The sequence below is a fragment of the Saccostrea echinata genome, unplaced genomic scaffold, assembly GCF_033153115.1.
Source record: "Saccostrea echinata isolate AGI-Se365-2 ecotype Australia unplaced genomic scaffold, CSIRO_AGI_Sech_v1 ptg000012l, whole genome shotgun sequence".
NCBI classification, from domain to species: Eukaryota; Metazoa; Mollusca; class Bivalvia; order Ostreida; family Ostreidae; genus Saccostrea; species Saccostrea echinata.
In genome coordinates this window covers 8,380,025-8,404,276 of record NW_026889761.1, presented here as the reverse complement: position 1 = coordinate 8,404,276, position 24,252 = coordinate 8,380,025, and the positions used below count along the sequence as shown (strand labels likewise).

General features: G+C 34.3%; 1 protein-coding gene across 1 annotated transcript in view; it reads right to left on the bottom strand.

Annotated features, from left to right (window-relative positions):
• LOC133184959 (uncharacterized) overlaps positions 1-24,252 on the bottom strand; it is a 226,303-nt gene that overhangs the window by 113,192 nt on the left and 88,859 nt on the right. Inside the window, exons 58-84 of the mRNA XM_061320024.1 lie at positions 23,285-23,449; positions 22,303-22,521; positions 21,291-21,333; positions 20,890-21,047; positions 18,563-18,751; positions 18,136-18,357; positions 17,911-17,953; positions 17,599-17,756; positions 16,098-16,271; positions 15,421-15,630; positions 15,237-15,279; positions 14,946-15,115; positions 14,268-14,444; positions 9,888-10,106; positions 9,736-9,778; positions 9,393-9,553; positions 9,115-9,288; positions 7,542-7,797; positions 7,006-7,175; positions 6,730-6,903; positions 6,295-6,541; positions 6,050-6,216; positions 5,775-5,948; positions 4,325-4,577; positions 4,060-4,226; positions 3,783-3,953; positions 3,275-3,539 (exon numbers count right to left, since the gene is read on the bottom strand). Coding sequence (XP_061176008.1) covers positions 3,275-3,539; positions 3,783-3,953; positions 4,060-4,226; positions 4,325-4,577; positions 5,775-5,948; positions 6,050-6,216; positions 6,295-6,541; positions 6,730-6,903; positions 7,006-7,175; positions 7,542-7,797; positions 9,115-9,288; positions 9,393-9,553; positions 9,736-9,778; positions 9,888-10,106; positions 14,268-14,444; positions 14,946-15,115; positions 15,237-15,279; positions 15,421-15,630; positions 16,098-16,271; positions 17,599-17,756; positions 17,911-17,953; positions 18,136-18,357; positions 18,563-18,751; positions 20,890-21,047; positions 21,291-21,333; positions 22,303-22,521; positions 23,285-23,449 — 4,612 coding nt within the window. The remainder of the gene's footprint in view (positions 1-3,274; positions 3,540-3,782; positions 3,954-4,059; positions 4,227-4,324; positions 4,578-5,774; positions 5,949-6,049; positions 6,217-6,294; positions 6,542-6,729; positions 6,904-7,005; positions 7,176-7,541; positions 7,798-9,114; positions 9,289-9,392; positions 9,554-9,735; positions 9,779-9,887; positions 10,107-14,267; positions 14,445-14,945; positions 15,116-15,236; positions 15,280-15,420; positions 15,631-16,097; positions 16,272-17,598; positions 17,757-17,910; positions 17,954-18,135; positions 18,358-18,562; positions 18,752-20,889; positions 21,048-21,290; positions 21,334-22,302; positions 22,522-23,284; positions 23,450-24,252) is intronic.

Below are 24,252 nucleotides of genomic sequence, written 5' to 3'. Positions count from 1 at the left end.
TTTGTTGTCCAATGTAGTAATCAGTAATAAATTGTTTTGAGAAACACGATTGGTGTATAATAAAAAAGCAGATTTTCTGTAAAAATAATTTATTTGAGTTGGTTTATACTCTAAATCAATGGAGTTAATCACCTAGAGCCTAGGATACATTAGAACTGCCGTGCCGAGACTTTGTTTACGAATTTATGAAAAATGTCGCGTTCGGTTTGACCGAATATGGTGATTCAAAATAATAGGTCAGATTTAATAAATATCTCCATGTGGGTTGAATTAAATGTAACTAGCATAAATTAAATTTCAGACATGCATTTCAGGAAGAAAAAAAAGGTGTCAATGAGAGCGTGGAAATTTATTTGATAGGAAAAATCGCTGTTTTCGAGACTCATTCCATTAACATTAAATCTAAATAAAATTGAAATAAATCCCACATACTAAAGAAATCAAGAATGCTTGGTATTAAAATATTGTATTAGAGCAGGAGAATCGAATGCTATTAATAACAACTGAAGAAATAGCCGATAAAAGCTTAAATTCATTTTTATGCTCATCAGCACCTAAATTTCAGATAGAAAAAAAAAATGTAGTATTTGCCGATAAAATTCATAATTTCGTTACACTTCAGAGACTCACCGTAAAACTTTCAGGAAACTTTCTTTGAGGTCTTTTCTGCAGTTTCTTAAAATCTTATGTCGATCCGAGGTGTATGAGTTTTAGAGAAATTTTCTACGTTGCTATTGATTTTTTTTTTTCAAAAGGGGGGGGGGGTTGAGGAGAATTATTTATTTATTTATTCCTAACATTTTTAGAAGTAAGAGTTGTAGCAACCTCCACGAACTTAATCTTGATTGTGACCTTTGGGTCAAAGGTCAAGGTCATTTAAAAAAAAAAAAAAAACAACAACTTTGCTTTAAACTGAGTTCAACACTGAAATGTACATGAATCTAGATGCATGTTCTGAATTTTTTTTACCCTTGAGTCAGTGTCAAGGTCAAAGGTTAAAGGTCAAAGGTCAAGGTCAAAGGTCAAGGTCATTTAAATAAATAGCTGATATCAACAATTTATATAGTTTTCAATGACCTTGACCTTTGACCTTGACCTACATTTCAAGGTCAAAGGTCAAACATGCCCATGCAGTTGGTTCCATGTCTCTAGGTTAGACCCTTTGAAAAAAAGTTCATTAAATGTAAGCAGCGAAAACTTTCAGGGACAGTAACTCATAGAAGGGGCCGAAGAACCCTTTCGCACTGTATAGATTGAAGAGTGCACTAAATGAGTCGAAGACACTGATGAAGGTTTGGAATCTCTACGCTTTACGGTTTCAGAGGAGTAGCGATAACAAGGTTTCATTGCGAAAGGGGTGACAACTTTTGAATGGGTCAAGCTTGGGGGACAAGAATGAAATCTTTAAAATAGTTTTAGAAGGACAAATTAAAGATGCAAAGATATGTAGTATATGTTGAAAGACAAAAGAGCTATAAAAAGAGTTAATTTTCTTATATTTTGAATGACCTTGACCTTGACCTTAACTTCAAGGTATAAGGTCAAAGAATCTTATGCAGTTGGTCCTATTTCTTTACGACTTATCATTAAGAAAATTTTTCATTATTCGTAAACACCAAAAAAATCTCAGGGGCGATAACTTATTAAAGGGCTCGACAAATCATTTCACAATGAAAAGATTGAAAAGTCCTCTCAAGTAGTCGAAAACATTGGTAATGGTTTCGAACCTCTGCGGTTTATGATTTCGAAGGAGTAGCGATAACAATGTTTTTCGTTCAAAGGGCAAGAACTCCGAAAGGGGTCATAGGTCATACTCGTTGGGTAGTTTTTCGAAATAACTTTTGATGTCGAGTATCATGAACTATAAAGTTCTTCGAAAAGTTTTTCGGTTCAAAAGGCGGTAACGGAAAAATAATAATAATAATAATAAACATAAGCATTTCAATAGGTCTTTCCACAGAAAGGTGGAAAGACCTAATAAACAGAAGCATTTCAAGAGGTCTTTCCACAGAAAGGTGGAAAGACCTAATTATAAATATTTTTTATGCTCATCACTTTGGCTTTGATTGGCTGCTTAATTTAGCCTTTTAAAGGTTGTCCTTTGTTGATATGTATCCTGGAAGCAATAATTCTGAATGTTCATTAACTATCAAATTCAGAAGAGGATGATTTTGTTTAATTCAGATCTAAAACTAGCTCCTATCTTTTGCTAGAAAAATTGGATTTCCAGCGATGACTGAAAACGAAGTAGAGATAAAAAAAAAAAAAAAATTAAATGAATGCTGATTCCCTTTTCACTTTTACGGACGATACTTAAAGTTTTCACTCCAGTTCTACAACACTATATCTCCCCTTTTCTTGGCGGGGATTTTGACGAAATTTATCGTAACCAATGTAATTACGGAGATTTATTGCACTTGTTTTTATCAAACACGTGCTTGAAATCTATAAAAACATAGGTACAAAAAAGCGTTTGTATGTTCCCAGGTCAAATCGAGCGATATCTGACGAAATTTTATGACGAGTGGCTTCAAAAATGGCCACCCAAATGAACCAAAAATGGATTTTGTAAAAAAAAAAAAAAAGTGGTAGATTTATGAATAAAAGTGGTATAGGCGGGAGATGGAGTAAAAAAGCGATAGACTTCCGCCTAAAGCAGAAGAGTTAGCTTGTATGCTAATGTCATACTGACAAGATCAAGTTACCTGGAACGGAAAGGTTACTTTTGCATATAAATATTGTAAATGCTGAACAGCAGATGCTGATTTTTGAAACATTTATAGCTCATTTGAAAATCACAAAAATATAGAGTTAAGGTTATAATGGTTCTCATGTGTGCAAGTTTAAGAACATTTAGTTTTAAGAATGCCAACAGAGAGCGTTACAACTGAACATGTAGACTCAGTGTGGCAACTGTTCACAATAAAGCTAGGTCACACTAAGGGACATTTGTTTTAAAAGCACATTTCTTTATCCATCTTTTCTCCATTATAGCTATATTAGCTACTTTATATCACTTATTTTTCATGTCACCTTATTTTTGCGAGACTTTTGTAAGGTTTCTTTTTAAGTGAGACAAAATGTTTTACAAATTTTGGTTATTGCTCTAATTAACTTTAAATAGAATTATATGCAAGAATGAAAATAAAGTTTTCAGGAATAAAAAGTGATTTACAGTAACAAACTCAACATTTTAAGTTTTATGCTGCCATAGATGCAATCAAAGATAACTTGATGGTTAACTCAATACAAATGCCCACAAAATAGAACATACTTAATTGAAAAGACTTGATCTATGCTGAACTTCTGTTCCTTTCCAAACTGGAAGCCCACAAGAGAAAGTTCCCACTGGAAGGTCTCTATTTGTAATATTAAGGAGTGAGCACAAACATCAATGTTTATTGTGTAGTTAAGTGTCTTTCCTATAAGAGAGATGTCTGTACAGCATTGTATAGTAGTACATCCTGAGGAGATCCTACAGTTTGTTTCAGCAGGTAGAGTTGGGATGTAGGAGGACACATTCTGCATACAGGATGGATCTAATTTTGTGACAAAATAAATCCATTTAGTGTTCATTAAACATACTTGTTATAATACATGTATTCATGTACAAACATCATTTGAAGACAGACAATATTTTTTATGCATTTAATGCATATTAATCAAAATTCAACCTTAATTTAATTAAATAACATTTCCAAACATTGAATAGTATATCCTAGCTGTTGCACATGCATTGTCAAAAAGTTTTAATGGTACTTAAAATATCATTTTAGAAGTACCTATACTAAAGCCTGACGCTGTCCTTGCAAAATTAGATCGATTGCATGGAATGTCATCGAAAAAACTGCCAACACCCAGATAATCCAACAACTGATCTGCCAATATGCTCGACAGGGAATTGATAGATGTTGGTATTCCTCTACTAATTAGGTAATCATTCAGACTAAAACCTATCAATGAAAGAAGAGGTCTAATTCAAGGTAAAAACTTAAATCATTTTCTTCAAACTAATCATATGTTATTATAGGGATACGTTAAATCATCAAAAAGCCTTACCTGGAATTGCAAAGTTTTGCATACTGAAGTTACATGGTATAAATGGTATTTTCACATCTTGCATGATAGGGATGCTTAGCATGCAGTCCCCTTTATTTTCAAAACAAGCACTGAATTTGATGTTGAATATGAATGCAGATTCGGAAGAGAGGTAATCTATTTTATATCTAAAATTATAATGTAAAATTTAAGAAATACACAATGTTAAATTTACCATGTTAGGATATAAAAGTTGAATAAAGCTTGAAAAGAAGCATCAACTTACACCAATCGGAATACATTCTGTATGGTATAGGTTTCCCACAATGAAAATTTGAAATCCTTGAGCATGAAAACAATTTCAAATTTTTCTAAATGAATGAAAACTTTTCCTCTGCATCGGTCCACTCTGACTTCAGTCTGAATAGCTATATTCACTAGAGCTATATCTGTGCAGCACTTGACACCAGAACAGGAGGAAGAAAGGGTACATGATGTCTGACTCGGTAGAGGTGGGACTGATATTAATGTGGGACAGGCTGAAAACATTTCAGAACACATATAAATGCAGAGATACAAACTGAACCAACAAAGAATTACAAATACTCCTAGAAGCTTAATGGACCAGTAAAAGGTTCAAACTGGCATCTTTACTTAGGATCATTATATTTCATGAAACTTTGAGGTAATCCTATATAGACAAATTCTTAACATCGGTGAACATTGATATTCAAGCATAAGCTTTCATTGTAAGAGTCGCCCACGTAGCACAGTGGTTAGAGCATCTGCTCTAGAGTCGCGAAGTAAGGAGTTGATCCTTACGTCGCTGGTTCGAATCCCACTGTGGGACGTGGAGACCGGTCCTTCGGATGAGACCGTATAAACCGAGGTCCTATGTCGCAGTAGGTGCTGACACGAAAAAGATCCCTCACTGCTCAATGGCCGTAATTGCCGAGTATAGGACAAAATTTGCAGCTCTCCACCGGCAAGTGGTGGCGTCTCCATATGTGTGAAAAATTCTCGAGAGGGACGTAAAACAAAATACAATCAATCAATCAATCATTGTAAGATGTTTGTCCAGAAAATTACATCCCAATGAACTTTGGAATTTTTAGCAATCTATAAAAATTGGCCCCCACAAATAAACTAGATCTGTCCTGATGGTGACACAGATCTTTAGACCATGGGACAGGGTTGCTAAAAATCACCTGGTCAAAATGCAATCTTTCAGCCTAGAATAATCTAATGGTTTTTTTTTTCAGATTGAAAAAAGGCAATTTTTTTTTTACATTACTGAGTGTGGCCTTGACATTGTCCAAATCATGTTGGGTTCGGGTAAGGACATATCCTAGACTCACAAGCAACCTGTGTATGATTCTAATTTTTCTCCATATAGAACAAGAATACTTTACTTGACTTCATTCAAATGTTCTTGGTACATGTATAAGCCGATTTTTGGCCACAAGCTACTTATGTAGCATGTATGTTTAAAGTTTTTCACTTTCAAAGTTAGTAATGACAAGCGTTTTCTTCCCAATCCTGCCACATACACTGTATTGTTTAAGTAATGTAGATGTATACTAAAAATCTTCAAATCAATAATTAAAATATATATTCCTACAAAATTTAAAAAGAAATTATTAAATAATTTCAGAGCTAATCTCCAGACAAAACATAGTGATTCCATTATTCCCCTGAAAAATTAATTCCACAACAGCATTACATTATATTCATACCACTTAAGTTCCAATTGCCATTTCCTGTTAAATACTGTGATCTTCTACACATTGGATCCAGCAGGTAGTTGGATAACTTCAATTTTGATTTCAGCAGATCAACAGCCCACTGTTCAAGAGTTACGTTTTCTCTTAAATTTCCAATATCTTTCATCCATTTACTTAAGGAAAAATCTACAGATAGTATAAAACATGATTATACATAACTTTTTCTTAAGTTTAAAAAGAAAACACACCGATTAAGCAATTCAAAATCTACTCGACAAATGCATCACCTGGAATTGCAAATTTTCCTGCACTAAAATTACAAAGTGGTTTTGGCAGTCTGAAATCTTGCAATATCATAATTTCATTCTCACAGGCCTTGTTTTTAGAGTAGCAAAGTTTTGCTTTGAGATCTATCACAATTTCTCCCAGCAGATGTAAATCATTAATCATATACCTAAAAATGATAAAGAAATAATTACAATATGTTATGAAAAATCAATATAAACATGACTATTTAATCAAATTTACTTACTCCAGCTGCAAAATCCCAAAGAGTTGTGCAGTACTCTTTGTTCCCATTGGATAATCAAACAATGAAATGACAAACTTCATTTTCTCTAGTGTGATGACTAAGGTTTCCCCACAAGAGTCTACAGTGACTGAGATCTGGTAGGACATCCCCGTGATGGAGTCCTCAAAGCAACAGCTGATACCAGTACAGGATGTGTTGATGTAGCAGTTAATATTTCTGGTCAAGGCAGGGGGGTCCAGTTTACATGCTGCATTGTAAAATCACACATTTAAAACAATTAGACAATCCAGTAGATTACTGTATCAACCTGAGTAGAATACATATGAAATCAGGGGAAAGCTTACATGCTTATCTCATCATAAAAATTCCTGTGATATCATTCAATATATAAATGCCTCATTGTCAATTATCTGTTTTTAATTATTTGTTTAATACCTGTGGGAACATTCCACCCATTGTGAGTCTCTGGAGCATAAGGTGCAACACTCCTAGAACAACCAACTCCTACATACTCCTCAACTCCCACTTCCCGAAGTAAATTCTTGGCTTGCTCACGAGTCAAAACAGAGCCAAAACCATGTAAGGTCTTCCACGATGAAAGGTCAAAACCTGGTGAATTCCAAAGTGCCTTTATTATTGTTCAAAATCACATTCAGAAACACCTTAGTACATATTCATTTTTACATTTGATTGACTTCATAAAATTCTTACCTGGATTCAGGTAGTCAAGTTCCATGCTACAGAGTTGTTTAGGTAATACAGTATTGTGGAATATAACCACAGAGTATACACAATCTGACAGATCAGAAGTCTCCATACAAACACTCAGATTCAGGTTAAGCAAGTATTTTCTGTCCATAACCATGTTCTGTATGTTGAAACTGTTAAAAACATAAGCTATTAAAGATTAAAGTTTACAAATTATTGCAAATCTCTCACCATTTTTTTCTATTTAGTGTGCACCCTGAGAACAATATTAATGATTGGTATTAATAGAACTTGTAGTTATACTTGGGAATGGACTTGCTCCAAAAACTTTAACCTTTTTACTCATCATAAAAATGTAGGTAAGATCCAGCATCTGAAGGAGGTTGAATAATATACATCCCTAGATGCATCATCTCCATATGATAGGTATACACAAAAGAAATGTGCATGTTGCTTGTGCAAACCAAAACAAATCATTCCTTTATCATTCCCTGCTATAACCTGTACAATAATAAAAGAATAAAAAAATCTTTACTCACTCTATTCTGATAGCTCCTTGCAATGTGAAATGGTCAGTTGTTCCAAAATCATAATCAAACAAAGTGATGTTGTACTGAATTTTTTCAATATTCAGACTCATGATAGCTTCACAAGGATCCATGAGAACTTGTATATTGATGGAGCGACCACCAAGGAAGGCAATCTCAGCACAGCAGTCTATACTGGTACAGGTGTTTGGGATGTTGCAGGACACTGAACTGGGTAATGCAGGAAGGACTGGGATACTGGGACAGTCTTCAAAATATACACAACCCCATTTAGAAAACATTTACCATTGAAATGTAGGATTACCACAATGTCATGTAACATTTTATTTCGTAAATAAAATAAAATGCAGCAGTGTTTTCATTTCAGATCTAATTTAACCTCTAAATCACTCTGTAGAGTAAAACCACTTGTTAAATGAATATGCAAAGAAAGTAATACATATTCATGTGTGTTCAGGTTAGATAAATATTAATTTGTCTGGCAGTTATCCCATAAATACATGTTAAATACTTCCCATTTACCCATTTCCCCTCCTTACCACCACCACTAAAAACCAGGACCCATGGGCCAAATCGCTCACCTAAGCACTTTGGCAAGGAAAAAGCAGAAATCAGTTCAATATTAAAAAGTTTCAATATAAAAGTGTGGCCAACCCTACCCCCGGGAGTCATGATTTGAACAAACTTGATTCTACACTACCTGCGGAAGCTTCCGTATAAATTTGACCGATCATGGCTGTGCTGTTCTTGAGAAGAAGATCTTGAAAGTTTTTCCCTTTGTATTCCTATGTAAAACTTTGATCATCCATTGTGACCCCACCCTACCCCTAGGGGTCATGATTCGAACAAACTTGAATCTCAGTACCTGAGAATGCTTCTATATAAATATGATCAACCATGGCTTTGCTGTTTTTGAAAAGATTTTCCTTTGTATTCCTATGAAATACTTTGATCATCCATTGGGGCTCCACATTCCCCGGGGGTCATAATTTGAACAAACTTGAATCTACACTACCCGAGGATGTTTCCATATAAATATGACTAATCAATGCTTTGCGGTTCTTGAGAAGAAGATTTTGAAAGATATTCTCCATGTATTACTATATAAAACTCTGATCGCCCATTGTGGCTCCACCCTTCCCCTGGTACTCATGATCTGAACAAACTTGAATGTACACTACCTCCGGATGATTCCACATAAGTGTCATATTTTCAAGCACAGTGGTTCTTTAGAAGTAGATTTTTAAATGATGCTACTTATTTTTTACGAATTCGTACTAAACTCCCCTTTGAAGAAGGAATGACCCTTCATTTGAACAAACTTGAATCCCCTTTACCCTTTACCCAAGGATACTTTGAGGCAAGTTTGGTTGAAAATGACCCAATGAAAAAGATGAATAAGTTAAAAGTTTACAATGTCAACAGACAACGGGCAAATTTCGATCAGAAAAGCTCACTTGAGTCTTCGGCTCAGGTGATCTAAAAATTATCTCTACCAATAGTCTTTATTTATTACCTGAATGTAATTTTTGAAATATCAAATGAAAATTTCACCCATTCATACCATTGTTCCATCCATCTTTACTAGGATGATAGTTTCCTGATGTTCTTGTACACTGTGGATCTTTTACAAAATCTGACATTCCTAGGGATGCAAAAAGTGATTCAGTATCTAGAGATGAAAGAGCAGCTTTAATGTCTAATCCCCGGTCCCTCAACCATGACTGCAGAGAAAATTCTAAAAATAGAAACATTTTTTTTTGATTAGTAAAAATAAATACTTTATGTAGTGTACCAATATTTGAAACAATATATCAATTCACAAAGAAAGCTTTTCACAACCTGACACAAATCCAGTTCCCCATTCACATAATGTTTTAGGAAGGGTGAAATCCTGAATCAAATGTACAGTGTCTAAAGCGCATGGCCCTACTCCATAGCAAATCTTCAAGCTTGCTGAGATTTTGTAGCTCTTTTCCAAGGGCCTGTCATCTATTTTGAATCTGAATAAAACCTTCTGCTGAAATTCTTAAGCTTGATAACCCCTTTTTTATAGACTTTTATACCAGGATTACGATTTTCAATTATTTCGTCTTTATCAAAGAGACTCAAATTTAAGATTAAATGCATAAAATTTAAACACTTGAGAAAACACACACATGAAACAGATATATTTTTTACATACTCAAACTGTAGGACACTCATAAGATATCTCTTTTCCACAACACCTACAAATAACAATAGTCCATGCATTTAATTCTCAAATATTTTTTAACCTCTAAAAAGGAAACAGAAAGTTGGTAAATTATTATATTTATAATAGTCTGATAAAATTACCAAAACTGTAGTCTTTCAGAGCAATTTCAATTTTAAGTTTTTCAATTTGAAATGTCAGTATGTGGTTGCAATCATCAAGTTTGACTCCAACGGTAAAATGATGCCTAAGTACAGAATTCTCTGCCACACAACAAGTCACTCCTGTACAGTAATCAGGTATGTTACATCTGGCTGTGGATGGTAAGGCTGGCAAATTAGAAGCCAGGCCTGACTTGCAGTCTGGAACCAAAAGGAGTTCAAATTGAAATTAATGCCATTTAGAATTTTGTTGTAGCGAGAGGCCCATGTGCCACATCACACACCTAAGCACACTGGCTAGGAAAAAACACAAATTAGTTCAGCATTGAAAAGATAACATGGAAGGGGTGTGTGTGTGCCAGACGTGAATTTTACACTACCTGAGGATACGTCCATACATGTATCAATATAACTTATGACTTTGCTGTTCTTAAGACTAATTCAGTCGTCATAGCGCCTAAAAATTTTGATTGTCGCCTACAATTTCTCTATATTTGGCATATTTCTCTAAATTGGCAACCATATTGTATGGACTTAGTGATTGTTGAACTCTGGAACTATATTTACAATTTTTTCTAAAGACCAGAGAAAGAGAAGTCTGAAAGTTAGAAATGGACATGTTCTGTGTTTTCTTTGTCACCTTGTTGCTGTTTTTAGTCATGTGAACGAAAGTTTGCATCACGGCAGTGCACACAGAGCTCAGGTAGACAATAAGACAATAGCAGTCCCGGGTAATTGTTTGCTTCAAAAAAATGTGAAACGCAGGGTGGTGTGGGCAATTGTTTGTCAAATACATTCTCACTCATTAGAGATATCGTCTAGACATTAATGTTAGGGCGTAATTGTACGAAGGAGCATAAAATATAAATTGTGTGAACGATCTTCGAAATTATTATATTTGAAAGAATATTTCATGACATCCAAGTTTCTGAAAAAGAAATGATTGAATAAAACTTTCTGAATACAAGAGTTTTAAAATCGTCACAAACCACGGCAATATTTGTATTATCCTCTCCCACTTTGGCTGGTAGAGAGAGAGAGAGAGAGAGAAAGCTATATGCGGACTTCGGACAGTGGCTTGTACATGCATGCTTTTAAAACCTTTCAGCATTTAGTTGGCTTATATTTCTTGATTTTTTTCTTTACGAATACAAGAGACCCCCCTTCCTAGGACTAACTCAATGGAAAAAAATAGAAAAAAATATTTTCATAGCGACTAAATTTGCATTGACGGCTAAAAATTTTTGATTAGGAGCCAGCTGGTAGCTAAAGTTTAGAGGTCACTTAGAGGCCCGTTAAGCAGAAGATTTTTAAAGAATTTTTCCTATTTACAGTCCCTGAAACGTTCTACTTTCCCACTTGAACGGTGAGCGAACGCTGAACGAACGGTGAACGAACGCTGAACGAACGCAGAGCGAACGGTGAGTGAACGATGTGTGAACGCTGAACGCAACTTGGTGAACGATGTGTGAACGGTGAACGGTGAGCGAACGCAGAACGCGAACGGAGCGCAAACGCGAACGCAAAGTGAACGGTGAACGAACGGTGAACGCAAGGTGAACGATATATTCGGAATGCCTCTGATCTTTTCCTTGCATTGAAACTATTTTATTGTATTATAATGTCAGGTGCCAAAAAAGAAAATAAAAATAAATAAATACATAATAAATAAGTAAACCAATAAATGAATGAATAAATAAGTCAATAAATAAATTCTCCAAAATTGTCCTGAGAAAGACGATGCATGCACATTAAGTTTTTAATCAAACGATTTTATCGCATTAAAACATTGCAATTGTTGCCGAACGCTGAAGTTTAAACAAATCAGAGAAAACTTCTGACTTATAGAATGAACTAAAGCGGTTGTAACATCCATTCATACATCTCCGTGTCAGGGCGATTTCGTGTAAAGTAATAAAAAAAAATATTTATAAAGGTCAGTGGACGCTTCGCATTTATATGCTCGTATTTAAAATTTTTAATACAATAATATATTATGTGTCATTTCTATTTTTCAAGATGATTTATTAAGCAGACTTCTACATGTATATGTAGATGGCCGTGGTTATACTCGGACAAGATAATACAAAGATACATATTCATATTATTTGTTATAAATTCAATTTTCAGAACTTGATATTTAAGTAATATGCTGTTATAGTTTTTATTAAACAGACAAATGAGAGAGAGAGAGAGAGAGAGAGAGAGAGAGAGAGAGAGAGATTCCATTTTAGCCCCCCCCCCACTTCTTTCAGGCTTCACTAAATTTTTGTACCTATATCAAACAAAACCTCTGAAATATTTTTCTAAATATATCAGACAGTGAAAGTAACTTTTTTTTTTTAATCAAAAAATCATATCCATTTGTTTGACAGTCATACTCGTTTTTATTTTCCTTCTTCAAGTTCACACGAAGTCCACGTGCTTGTCCTGTCAATCAAAATCATTCGACACTGTGCAGGTGTGAAAGTTTCGTCACATCGAAGAAGAAGTGCGAGTATTTCCAACAAGTTATAACATTTATTTTTATATTTGTAGATTTGATCCCAACATTTAAATAATAAATGAATAAAATACATTGGGCATTAACACTTGAATTTTAAACATACTCTCTGTCAATTTCAAATACCACCGCCGACACGTGTACATTTTGAACAACTATTGTTTTGTGACTTTTTTAGATGCATGTTTGTTTTGAGACTGAAATTTTTGTTCTAAAAAAGACCTTAACTTTTTTTTAAAAAAATGTAAATTAAAATATTCTGGAAATACAGTACTTACTGACTAAGTAACCAATCTAGGGGGAAAGGGGGGGGGTATTAATCATATCGAATGGCAAACATATAAAGTTACGGTGAAGAAAGATTTTTTTCTCTATAACTATAGACTTTACATATTATAGCAGAGAAAATTCTGTAGTGCAGTACATTTCAAATAAATATTTCCTTTAACCACACTATCAATTTAATTCGCTCCAAAGATAATAAATTAATAGGATATCCGCAGTACTATGTGTAACTCTCAGAAATAGTTCTATCATATTTTCTGCAGTAATTGAAAAAAAAACGTGTTAGAAATAAATATTTTCGTAATTTTGCTGCGTAATTATTTGACTTGGATAATTATATCACCATTAACGATTTGTCGTCTTTAACAAAACAACAAAATGTTGCAGTGCTTGAAGTATTTGCACATTGCCCTTAGTTAAATTTAATATTTCAGCATCGTTCTACATAGGTACAGAATGTGCTTATAACAACATTTATTTTCCAGAGTAATTTAATAAATAACCTAACAGCTAAGTTAGAATAATAAAAATATATATCGTAGATATTTTTCAACATGAAATAATGATTCTTCAAACACGATATGTTAGTTATTAAATTAAAAAACCTGTAACTCCTTCCCTACAAAAAGATAAGTCCTTTCACTTCGGAGTTCCGAATGACAATGAAAACTGAACGATAGGTGAACGCTGAACGCAAGGTGAACGCAAAGTGAACGGAACGAAGAGCGAACGGTGAACGCTTTGTGAACGGTGAACGCGAGCGCACGGTGAACGGTGAACGCAAAACTGTGAACGGAGAGCGAACGGTGAACGCACGGTGAACGAACGGTGAACGCACGCTGAACGAACGGTGAACGAACGGTGAGCGAACGGAAAAATGGGAAAGTAGAACGTTTCAGGGACTGTATTCCTTTGTGAAAATTTGATCCCCATTGTGACCCTTTCTACCCCCAGGGTCATGATTGAAACAAACTTGAATCTACATTACCTGACCATGCTTCCATATCAATATGAGTAATCATGGCTTTGTTGTTCTTGAGGAAAAGATTGTGCCCTCGCGTTCCTTACACATTATCTAAAAGAAATCCTTTACATTCCATGAAAACATTCAATTTTTTGTTGTGTCCTCTACTACCCCAAAGGGCCATGTCTTATTTTTCAAAAAAGGGGCCAATTGGTTACATTGCTCACATGAGTCACTGTGGCCCTGTTGTTCTTCCTCAACAGATTATTTTCCATTCATATTCCTAGTATGTAAATCTTTGATCACATATTGTGGTACCGTCTAACTCTAACAGTCATAGATGCTACATGCTATAATTAGTTGAAATTGGCTCAGGGGTTCCCGACAAGAAGCTGAAAATATTCAGAAGTTTATGCTGACAGATGACGGATAACGACAGAAGAAAACAGGTAGCAATAGGTCACCTAGGAGACTTAAGTGACCTGAAATGTTAAGAACACATGTCAGTTAGTAAAGAAATGATGAACAAACTTTGATCAGAAAAGCTCACTTTAAGTGAGTTAAAACTCAACTGCTTCGTATGAATAGGTTTTTTTTTCCAATAACCTACCATTTTTCCAACCTTTGTTGTTGGCAGGGCTGTATGTTGTGGATGTAAAGGAACAGGGGTCTTTGTTAAGGTATGACCTTATGCCCAGCATGTCCAAAAGACTGTTTTTGTTCAACTGTGACAGAATGGAACCCTCTGGTAGGGAGAGATCTTGGTACCACTCAGATAGACTGAAATCTGACAAAGAATAATGCTTTTTTTTAATAAGCATTTTCAAGAATTAAAACACAGATTCTATTAGTTATCCAGGTTCAATCAAGGGTGTACGGGGATTTAACACTGATTTTATTCCATACACCCTGAAGCCGAAGGGATATCGAATACAACACGGGGTAAATCCCCGTACACCCTTGATTGGACCTGGATAACGAATTTATTTCCAATGTAACCAAATAATTTCTATGTAAACACAAGTCCAATCAACGGTGCTTTAAAATATCGATAAGATTTACTATGTGCTACAATGCATTGTCACGTCATCTTGTCTGTTTCTGTGATAGAGAAACTACACATTGTGACGTCACGTTATTTACCCCCGGCGCAAGCCGGGTGTACGGAAATTTACATCCGGCTTGCTAACCAATCAAATATCATTTTATAAGCTGGATAGGAAATAAAGAATGATATGCCTTTCTCTACAGTGTTATACTCTTGATCATGTTATTAATGACTTCATACTAGCTGTGGCAAATCCTTCAGTCCAGTCACAGATTTTCTTGGGTAGAAGTGTGTTCTTGAAGATGTCAATGTTGATGATACACTGATTGTCATCGGAGGCCTCAAAACAAGCCTTGACACTCATTGATACTCTAAAGTGTTTCTCAATGTGCATATCCTCTATCTTGTAGCTATGTAAGAAATTTTAAAAGTCAAGGATCAAGTTACAGGAATTTCATTCTCTTCATAAATAGAATCAATAATTTTATAAACAGCTAAACTATATGCATGTGTATGTACAAAAAAACTTACTCTATGCGAATCACTCTGTTTAAGTAAAATTTGTTCTCAGTGCCTGAAAAGGGAATAATAAAAAGTTGCCAAAATCCTACTCATCTGATAACCATATCGTACAGGAAATTGATTAAAAAAATTCTAATACATCTGAAGTAAATTTCAGTCCTATGGTTTAAATATCAGAAAGCATCATACAAACCAAATGACATATCATCAAAGCTGATGTTAAAAGACAATTTCTCAATGCCGACCAATATCCAGTGGTTACAAGCATCCAATGTGACATAGGTTTCAAAAGATCTCTGTAAAAAGTCAATGTCCATACAACAACTGACAGCAGTGCAGGTGTCCTTAATCAGACAGGAAACAGGGTCGGTGATTGGACTGGTCAACACTTCCATCTGGCAATCTATAAAGCAATGCAGAGTGCTTAAATGAAAAAAAATATGCAAAGCTTATGGGTGTACTTTTTTTTTTATTTAAAAGCTAAGTCTATATCCCATATATTTTAAACATTGCATATTAACAATTGTATGACAATATCAGAGCTGCCAACATTATAAAATAAAAAAATCAAAAGGAGGTTGTCCAGGGGGTGCTCCTGGTTGCTGGATATTTTTTTCTATTTTGTTTACATTTAAATGATTTAGATCACAAGTTAGAAATTGAAAATAATACAAACAGGAGCTGTGGGGACTTTGAATTTTTTTTTTGTAATAGCTATAAGTGAAAACTATCAGTAGACATGCAGTTATAAAAAAATTCAGTATTTCAAACTTTTGATGGAGAAAAGCTGAAGGCATATTTTAGATGCTCATAACTGTAAGATATGCCTCTATCAGACTGAAGAACAAGATAAATTACAAGTATATATACCTGATTTCCATCCATTTATATGAGGACTATATGCTGGGCCAGCCCTTTGACATTGTATCTCCCGGGTATATTTGGCAATTCCTAGCTCTTCCAACAACTCTGCAGCACTAAGTTTGGACAACTGAGAACCAATGCTTGCCCCAATATCATTGTACCAATTTTTCAGTGAGAAATCTTTCAATGGAAAAAAAAATCAAAAAAAAATAATTACAATAATTCATACTAACATAAAACTCATAACGTTAACAGGCTTCTTAATTTATCTTTCGATAATATTGACCTTTTAATCTAAATCCTAATAAGAGCATGATCCTACAATATATTTCTTTGGAATTGTTTCTTCCCTTCTATTTTTTTGTTTTGGTATATAATGTAAAAAATTTCCTCCACATCACAAAAAAAGTTATGTCATATGTTTTATCGAAAGAGAAAGTGATGAGTATATATGAGTATTTTTTTGTGCTGATAAATCTATTTGCAATTTATGATTTCATGCAGCTTATTGTTCACCTATTTTGAAAAAAATATGGAATATAGTACAATTCTAACTACTGTAAATTACTGTGGATATTTTTGAATATTGTTGAGCAAATAAAAAGCAAAAACACAATATGTGGGGTAATTTCTGCAAATATGCATTGAAAATCAAATAAAATACTAGCATGTGTAAAGGCATTGATACATGGAGAAATACTTAGTGATATGATAATTTTTTTTAATCAGGTACTTAGATTTAGATTGAGTGTAAATTACTCCCACATGTAAATTACCTTGTTTACAGTGTACTATTTATCAGGATATACACAGGGTTAAGACAGAGGTCAGAAATTTTCTTGCAAGTTTATTGGCTTTAAATTAAAAATTTCAGCATTAATTCATAGTATATATATATATATATATATATATATATATATATATATATATATATATATATATATATATATATATATATATATATATATATATATATATATTAAATAGCAGGGTATTGTAAGCATTTGTTAATAAGGAAGACTTTATTTTCATTTTATTATGTGAAAAGTCTAGTTGCAAAAATTTCAATCTCCTTTACAATAGTATTAGATAGAAAGGCTATGCGTAACAATGACCAAAAATTGGCAAATATTATTTTGCTTTTAAATACAATACACCTATCTCACAAAAATAAGGTGTGAAAATTTCATGATTTACAGTATGTCTTTGCAACACAATGCCTTAATTACAGTAAAACTTTTAAGATGGCAAAAATAATTGTTTTCACTTCATAAACTATAAATGGGGTCTTAACCAGACAAAAAACCCTAAACTTATACAATTTGCATTTGAACCTTTTTTTTCAATGGATAACTGGGGTAACCTAGTTCATTGGGGGGGGGGGGGGTGCTTGTCAAAAGTGTACAATGTAACCTAGTTCATATCTTTGAATTACTTGAAGCAACAATTGGTAGTTAGTATGCTTAATATTTTCCTAAACAATAGTCTTTCCCACAGTAAAGCAAACCTGGAATTGTATAAGCAAAGTCCCAGCTACATCCTGGTTTAGGAATGACCACTTTGTCTAGTAACAAGACATCATAGACACAAGTGTGTTCTTCCAGACAGATCTTAATTTTTAGGGATAACTCCAAAACTGTCCTATTTACTTCATTAATCTGGTACCTAAAGACAATTGTTCAGTTAATTATATTGTATATGGTAAAATATCTTCAAAGATTGTTGTCTCAAATTGGAAAAAAAATATCTTAATTGTAAAATCAATTTAAAAAAAAAAATGTATATATGTTTAAAACATGATATAAAAGAAATTCCTTACAGAATCTGTACAAAATTTGCAAGTTTGAAGTATTCTTGGCTGCCTGCAAATGAAAAAGAGTAATATGTCAGAATTCACATAAGTTTTCTTGAAAAGATTTTTGAGTTTAAGACATATACACCTCCATTAACGGGAACAAAATTGTTTTTTTTTTAATGTTATGAATTTTTACCTCATTATTTTACATTTTATCTCGTAATATTGTACTAACAAAGCTAAGCATACCATAAGAGTAAGAGAAGAGTGTCCTTTCATATGTATAGTTTTCTATTCCCACTTTTAGTGTCTGTAGACAAAGGTCAAGGTTAAGGAAGAAGTAAATGGTTTGTTGTAGAGGGTTTTTTAGATCTAGACAACATTCTATAGCAGTACACTGACTCTTTATATGACAACTGAGGGGTAAGCCACTTGTAATCTCTGTTAAATTCCCTATTGCAAATGGACAGTCTGAAAAAAAAAAGTTCAGCATGACAGCAAATAATTAATGAAGACTGGTAATAAACTTCTTTTTCTCTGTCTATAAGTTATATAGAGCTGTGCATATACATGTATATGTAACAGAGAGATCATATACGTGTATCTTGGAGTGACTCTTTTTAATCAATCTTCTTACCTTGTTTAAACATATGTTAAAACTTCAATAAATAAACACCTGTTTTCCATCCACCTTGGTCAGTAGACTCAGGTTTGTAAGCAGATGAAATTCTGTTACACTGTTTTGCTTTTGGCAACAAGAAGTTGGTTATTCCTAATGCTTCTTTCAAGATGGAGAGTTGGGTAGCTGATAATAAAGTCCCAATGGAGAGGGACATTTTCTTGTACCATTCACTTAAGGAAAATTCTGAAAATAGAATCCTTTTCAGTAATTTAACAATCAGAAATTCTGTATTCACATACTAACTGGAAATCATTGTTGTCAAAAACATTTAAAGTGAAACCTTTGTAATCTGACATGCATTGAGAATTTTTTTTGTCAGAGTAAACATCCTGTCAGAGTGTGCAATGTAAAGAATATGGTAAATGGTAAAATTGAAATGAAAACAAAGGCTGGAATTTACAGTGAAACAACTTAAACAGATGTTCTATTAGACAGTTTTCAATGTAATTAATATCTCAAAACTTTATATATATATACGAGGGGCATTTCAAAAGTTCTGGCAACTGGTATATAAAATTTTAACTACGTTACGGATTAAAATGTGACTCTGATACCACTGTAAAGCTTAGGCAAATATGCATTAGTAGTGACGTCATTTTACATTCAAAATGATGTATAGGTCTGCTAAAATGACGTCATAATTAGGTATACTCTGCATACTGGGCGTAAAAATGACTGATAAGGAGAACAATTTTTTTTGTTGAGCAAAGAGCGTATTGCAAAATTCGCTCATTGCTTGGCTTTACGGCAACAGAAATAAAAGCTGATTTAGATGTAGTATATAGAGAGCACGCTCTTTCATATCGAGCAATAGCAAGATGGGTAGTTCAGTTTAAAGAGGGTAGAAAATCAATTGAAGATGACCCCCGTTCGGGGCGTCCAGTTTGTGCATATGGCGAAAAAGAAATCGTCGCTGTTCAAAATACGATATACCGTTCACGGTAGCTCAGTCGGTAGAGCGCTCGCTCCGTGATCGGGAGGTCGTGAGTTCGAATCTCGGCCGCGACAGACCTAAGTCGATTAAAAATAGGTAGCAACTGTTCCTTCGCCATGCGCTCAGCACTTTGAAGTGAAAGTTGCGGGTCCTTCGGATGAGACCTTGGAAACCGAGGCCCCGTGTCACAGCAGGCGTTGGCACGATAAAGATCCCTCACTGCTCAATGGCCCTGAGTGCCGAGTAAAGGTCAAAATTTGAAGCCCTTCACAGTTACATGGTGACGTCTCTATATGAGTGAAAAATTCTCGAATGGGACGTATTTAACAACATACATACAATCAAAATACGATAGCTGATGATGCTAGATATACAGTTGAGGAAATAGCAGACTTAACTAACATTAATTCGTCAGCAGTTTTTCGTATTTTAAAGGAAAACTTAAAGCTTAGGAAATTCTGTGCTAGATGGGTGCCGCATCTTCTCTCGGAAGAGCAAAAGCGCATCCGGGTAGAAATGGCTTCACAGCTACTAACAATTTATAAAGATTGTGACCAAAGGCGAATAAATGAGATTGTAACTGGTGATGAAACATGAATATATTTTTTTGAACCGGAAACTAAGTTCAATAATAAAGTTTGGATCGGTGAAAATGATACAAGGCCTCAAATTGCACGCAGAAACCGGTCTGTCCGGAGAGTAATGTACGCCTTATTTTTTGACTCTAAAGGCCCTCTTGCTCAAGTTCCGGTTCCAGAACACAGCAGTGTTACTGGTCAATTTTATGCAGAGAATGTCTTGTTTCAGGTTGTAGAGCACTATAAAACGACTCGACCAACAACCAGTACTAGAGGAATTAAGCTCCTCCATGACAACGCACCTGCCCATAGATCGATCAGAGGTAGTAACCAAATATTTAAAGGAAAATGGTATTGCCGTTTTAGCACATCCACCCTACAGTCCTGACCTAGCTCCATGCGATTTTTGGTTGAATGCCGTTATCAAAGAAGCCCTCCGATGACGGCGATTTGAAAGTCGTCATGCAGTCGGAAGTGCCGTATTCCAGTGTATGAAGCGTATACCGAAAGAGGACTATAGGGCAGCATTTTCCACGTGGATTTCAAGACTGAAAAAGTGTGTCCAGGTCAACGGAGACTATTTTGATGGATTGATATAATTTAATTTATGATAATGACGCTCATTAATTTACCGCACACCAGTTGCCAGAACTTTTGAAATGCCCCTCGTATATATATATATATATATATATATATATATATATATATATATATAGTTATATATATAGTTATATATATAGTATATATATATATATATATATATATATATATATATATATATATATATATATATATATATATATACTTACCAGAAGAGACTATTGACCAATTACACTCAATTTTTGGAAGGTACAGATCTTTTGCAATGTCTTGGGAAAATATACATGGCTTGCTTCTCTCCAAACAGACTTCCACTTTCATGTTCACCAAGTACTTAGTATATCCAACAAGGTCTACAATACTGTATCTAAAATGATAAAAAAAAATACACTACATTCAAAATACAACCTGATTACTTCAGGTGCATCTACATCTCAAAATGTATAAATCAAAACAACTAGAAAAGCTGGAGAAGCATGATTTAAAAAGAGATTTAATTTGCAGATTAATTTCTTTTTTAATTTTCAGAATATCACTTTTCAAAATACAAAATTCAAAAAGTCTTTCCTCATTATAATGTCAAAAATTTATATCATATTCACAAACATACTCAATCTTTATAATATTCTGCAGCCAAAACTTTCTCTTTGTTCCTGAAAAAAGATATTCAGTACAATAATGAAATAATTGTTAATAACAAGATCGAAGCCCATAGGCCTTACAATCACCTAATTGTAATTCTGAAATTGTTTTTCTAGCCACAGAATAATTTTTTTACTTAATACTTTTTTCCTTTTCTTTTTTTTTCAAAGAGATGACAAATTCAATTAAAATACAATAATAAAGAATTAAAATGACTCCCATTCCTCATTTCATGACTTGACGTCTGTCAAGCAAAGGGTTCTCAAGATATTTAGCAGTGAAAATCTTATGACCCTTGACCCAATCACCCTCAAGTATAAAGGGGAACCAATGTACAAAGTTTGATGTCAGTCCAGCAAAATGTTTTAAAAATATTTAGCAAACACCGTCTTCCTTTGTCTTCAGTCCTTTGACCCTTGATCTCAAAACATAAGCAGTTATCTTTTCCTTAGGAGGAACCAGTGTACCAAGTCTGCCAAGCAAAGGGTTCTCAGGATACAGAAAGGCTTGTATCTATTTATATATGTCAAGTTTGACTTTGCAACCTCATAATTTATAGGGGTCATTTACTCCTTCAGGGAAACAAATGTGCCAAGTTTGATATCAGTAAAGCAAATGGATTTTGAAGATACTGTGTAGAAAATATATCCATATGTTCAGTATGACCTTGATCTTTGACCTTGTGACTTCAAAATCAGTTGGGGTCATCTTTTTCTTAGAGGAATCAATGTACTAAAGGAAATAAATGCTGAATTTGCCCCTTTTTAAGGGGGGGGGATAAAAATTAAATCTCCATCACCCAAGGATGCTTTATGGTAAGTTCAGTTGAAATTAATTCAGTGGTTCTGGAGAAGAAGTCGAAAATAAATGAGTAAATCAAGCAGCTTAAACAAGCAAAATAGGTGAAGAAGCAAATGCAACTGCCCTTAAGTAAAGATATTTAGCTGTATAAAAATTCCTTTATGAAAATTATACATTACCAAAAGTGTAGTTGAGAAGACTAATTTTTCTTCTATACTGCTCAATTCCAATAACCAAAGTTTTGTTACATGTGTCAAGATCGAGGTAAGTCTCAAAGTTTCTTCCAACTGGCTTTACTTGCATACAGCAGTGAATCTCTGTACATCTCGAAGAGATGGAGCACAACACTGGTAGACCTGCCAGGCTTGGTTTCTTGTACAGTTGTGATCTTGGACATTCTACAATTAAAGTCAGAAAAAGAAATACAAGAGGCTAAAGACACCAATACTCACCACAAGTTACATTGGCCCTGCCTTTCTTCTGAAGATTTTTAAAAGATCCTATTTCCTCTTTATTCTCATGCAAAATGCTATAAACATCCCATACTTAGACTCTACCCTAGTCCGAAGGCTTCAGGACTTAAAACAAACTTGAATCCACACAACTTGGAAATGCTCTAAAATCAATATGACTAATATGTTCTGGACATTATGTAAAATTTGTCTCCAATTTCAGTCTACTCAAACCATAGGATCCATAATTTAAAAAAAGAAACGTTTGCATATTAATTAAGTTTACTATGTCCCTGATACGGTAAAAGATTTTTTTCTTCATTTTTTTAAAAAAAATATCTCCATGTAAATCTCTGATCCCCTACTGTGGACATACCCTACATGAGGACCATGATTTGAAGGAATTTGAATTTGCATTACTTGTATACAAACATGGCTTATCATGGTCCTGCTGTTTTTGCAATGGATTTTAAAAATATTTTCCAATATATTCCAATATAAAACTTTGAACCCCCTTCCACGGGGTCTTGATTTAAATAAAACATGAATCTACATTAAACTACCTGACTATGCTTGTGCATGTACAGTAAGATTTTTTCCATATAATATTCCAAAGTTAAACTCTTATCCCCTACTGTGACCCACCCTATCTCTGGGGAATCTGTATTACCCTATAATCCTTACATTGACAATACTAAATCTTACATACCATCAATCCATCTCTCTGTACTGCTTGGTACATCGTTTATGTTACACTGTGGTCTTTTCAAGTATCCAGCTATCCCTAGATGTTCCATTAGCTGATCTGTCAGGGTGGGCAGTAGATTCTCTGTTGATAAACTGTAAGATTCTTTCCATTTCTCCAGTGAAAAGTCTGGGAAAAAACATTAACCCGTTCATTCATCCAGAAAATGTTGGCCAGATCGAGCACCCAAAGCAGGTCTGGCAGTGTCCATCCATAATTGCATTATCTGTACATGTTTAGTCATAACAAGTAGTATAGTTACAGAGCTACTCCAAAAACTTAAACCTGGTCATTCATCCAGAAAATGTATGTCAAATCCAGCATCTGAAGCAAGTCTGGTAGTGTCCGTCCCTAGATGTATGATCCATGCAAGTTAGGTCCAGGTTGGGCTTACAGGTACTTGGGAATGAACCTGCTCCTCAAAAGTTTTAACTTGGATCCCAATTCCGGAAGAGATTCCAACGCTTGGAATATAGTATGAGCTTATCTCATTTTCATCAAAGTGAGCTAAAAAGGGGGACAGATTGTAGTGTGAACAGTATTTCCTTGATATACTATTTATGTTATATAGGTTTTTAGTGGACACAGAGATATTTACATTTCCGCTTTCTATGGTAATGTCTTAGGTTTGACTCTTTACAGGGATCAAGAATCAAATTCCAGGCTATATTGCCCAGTTCCAAACTCATCTACATATGTTGTGTGATCCAATAGTGATACAGAATAACACTGATCTTTGAACTGAGTGCAATTGAAAGGGCACAACAGAAGTTGAATATTAACGAAACTTTTTTAAATGTTAAAGCCAGATACAAGTTTAGGTGACATAGTAAGATTGACAGGACATACAATTATGCTCCCCATCTTTGATCTTTTTTAAGGTAGGGGGAATAAGAAAGGACCCAATGGTCTTCAAGGTAATATTTTTTCAA